General features: G+C 39.3%; 1 protein-coding gene across 1 annotated transcript; it reads right to left on the bottom strand.

Moving 5' to 3' along the window:
* Nucleotides 1-1,024: 1,024 nt before the first annotated feature.
* CLDN23 (claudin 23) lies at nucleotides 1,025-2,538 on the bottom strand. Its single transcript, XM_072113974.1, has one exon. It carries the CDS (start codon nucleotides 2,254-2,256, stop codon nucleotides 1,417-1,419), a length of 840 nt encoding a protein of 279 aa, XP_071970075.1. The 5' UTR covers nucleotides 2,257-2,538; the 3' UTR covers nucleotides 1,025-1,416.
* Nucleotides 2,539-2,740: the final 202 nt, after the last annotated feature.

Below are 2,740 nucleotides of genomic sequence, written 5' to 3'. Positions count from 1 at the left end.
GTTTCTTTGTATGAGATCTCTTTGTAATGTTCATTGAACTTATATTATATATAGTGTGTGTGTGTGTGGGTTATCAATGAGTTTGTGCACAAGGGTTACAGAAATAGCATAAAAGTCATGGATTAAATGGGCTGGAACACCTTGGGGATGTGGACCAGTCATGTGATAATGAATTCCTGCCCACTTCCAGGTGGGAGTAATAGTTATTGCATTTAAATGTTTGGAGCACAAACAACCGACATGACCATGAATAAGTCTGTTTAGTATGAAATGCGTCGGGTCTGTTCACACTATGTCCAGTCTGATAATTTATCTGTTTGCAGTGGATGATGTTTGATATCAAGAAATAAAAGAAGAAATGTTTTAAAGTATTCCCATGGACGTGCTGAAGTTATGCCTTGCTTGTGTATTTTTAGTATGGTTCAAAATTAGAATAAAAAAAAAAGCTGATTGGGAAAAGAGACTAAAAGGCACACAACTATAATGATGAATAGAATAATTTATTGTCAGAGACATAATATAAATGTTGCTGTAATCAGCTAATCCTTTTGATGGTGAAATATGTAATTATATGTATAATCAAAAACAGAAGAATGTAGTACTTGTTGCCCAGGCTCACTCCAGGTTTACAGGTGATGGCTGCCACATATTAACCTATCTATAATGGTAACAATAGTGACTTTAATATAATTGTTACAATTTCTTTTTCTTCATAAAGTGATAGACATTGATAGGGCAACTAATGAATAATATCAAGAACTTTTGTATTGGTCCCACAGCCTTTTTTTGTAACCAAAGTTTACATTATTTACTATGTGTATTAAGTGATTTTTTTTTTCATGGTTATTTTTCACCATAGATTTCTTTCATTAAAGTCGATACAACCAGTAAATGGACAAATAGAGGACAAAACTAGGTATAAAAAATTATTTAAACAACTGCAAAACATTTGCTGTGTGTAAACTTTCCTATATAAGTACATGTCTCAATAATTACCGAAATATGAAACGTCATTTTGTTTAAAAAAAAAAAAAAAAGATTTAAATAGAAATATTGCACCCCATAAGAGAGAAAATAAAACATAACACCTGAATTTCAACCTGAAGAGAAGGGAATTGGCACTGGACATTTCAGTTACTTGTGGTTTATAATTCAATATAAAACAATAAGTTATTATAAAATAAATGTCCACTGCAATTTTATATACAAAATATAGACCATATGTGTGATCATAAGGCCACTACATTTTCAGTGCAAAGTATTACAAGTGAGTGTGATCCTAATATTTATAATATGGTAACTTAAAAGCACAATGTACAATTTATTAAAAAAAAGATACAAAAATATAACCGTGCACCTGTCGATTTACACGCTCCTTCATTTAGAATGAAATATGTATAAGGGGCTACCAAAGCTCTACAGTAGATCAGAGTCACAGGGTAGAGAACTCAGCTGACTTCCAGGTCTACTACTCCTAGGGCGCTCTCCTGCTGTCACGTCCATGGGGTTGGTGTAAGACCTGGGGCTGTAAGCCATAGAGTTGGACTTATTACCATGCTGGTAGTTATCATTCTGTACACTGTATCTATTTGATTGATAATCCGGAATCTGGACACTGTAGACATGGTTATCGTGTTTTTCCTTGTAGGGGGTTTGTTTTTGGTTGTAGTACATAGCTGATGTAGGTTTCCCCCTGTTCTTCAAGCATTTCTTACAGGGTGGTACAAAGCAGAGCATAAGCGAAAATCCACCTATGATTTCAAAGCAGCTACCCAGGTAGCCAAGGACCAGTGCATATCCTACATAGGTGTGAAGTTGTCCCTGGTTTGGCAAAGTATAGATCTGAGAGTTGTACCAAGCAATAGGTATCAAACTGAGGACACCTGAGATGAAGATCACTGTGCCACCAATAGCAGATATTATGAAGTGGGGCACATCTTCCCAGCATCGCACACCCCAGGAGGCCACGGCTATGCCCAGGGCAGTGACTGCCAGGGAGGCGATCATTAATCCCCGGGCCACCTGCACCACCTGTTGGCTGAAGTAGGCATTGTCCGTCTGTCCACACTGCTTGTTCTGATTAGTGGTTGACTCCTGGCATATATCCCAAATGCCTTCGTTCCATATTATATCCGTGGGTCTGTCCGTTAAGGAGCTGAGTGTCCGCCAGGCTGGTGCCACCGTAGAGGTGAGGTTTAGCACCAGCCCACAGGGGGCCAGCACCATGCCAATGATCATCACAGTCGGGGTCCGCATAGTACAGCCAGATGGAGATGGAAAGTGAAAACAAAATAATCCGAGGAGATTATAATCCACACTCCTACAAGGATCCACGGAGTGTAGGCACAATGCAGCGTTTACACCTGCAGCTGGAGATCAGGAAGACCCCATATGACTCTCCTCCAGACGCTGCACAAGGATCCTCAGTTTATTGTCTTTCTGCAACTCTTTGCGATCTGTCTGCAACTTGTGTAAAGTTCCCTTTAAATGCAGCGAAACTTGCTTGACAGAAACTGTATTGTGTTTGCAGCAGGAAGGAGGGAGGGGCCATCGGGCACAGGAGTCCTGGAGAGGTTTGAGAAGGGAGGGAGAGGGACAATAGAGGAGTGCACTGCACTGATGGGATCATGTCTGACACTGACTCTTATCAGTAATATTGAGAACAATGCTGCTTATGCAACAAATCAAGTATATGCTATATGACATTGATGAGATTCATGGAAAAACTTCTGTTTACAAA

The sequence above is a fragment of the Engystomops pustulosus genome, chromosome 1 (assembly GCF_040894005.1).
Source record: "Engystomops pustulosus chromosome 1, aEngPut4.maternal, whole genome shotgun sequence".
NCBI lineage: Eukaryota > Metazoa > Chordata > Amphibia > Anura > Leptodactylidae > Engystomops > Engystomops pustulosus.
This window is presented reverse-complemented; position numbering and strand designations above follow the sequence as displayed.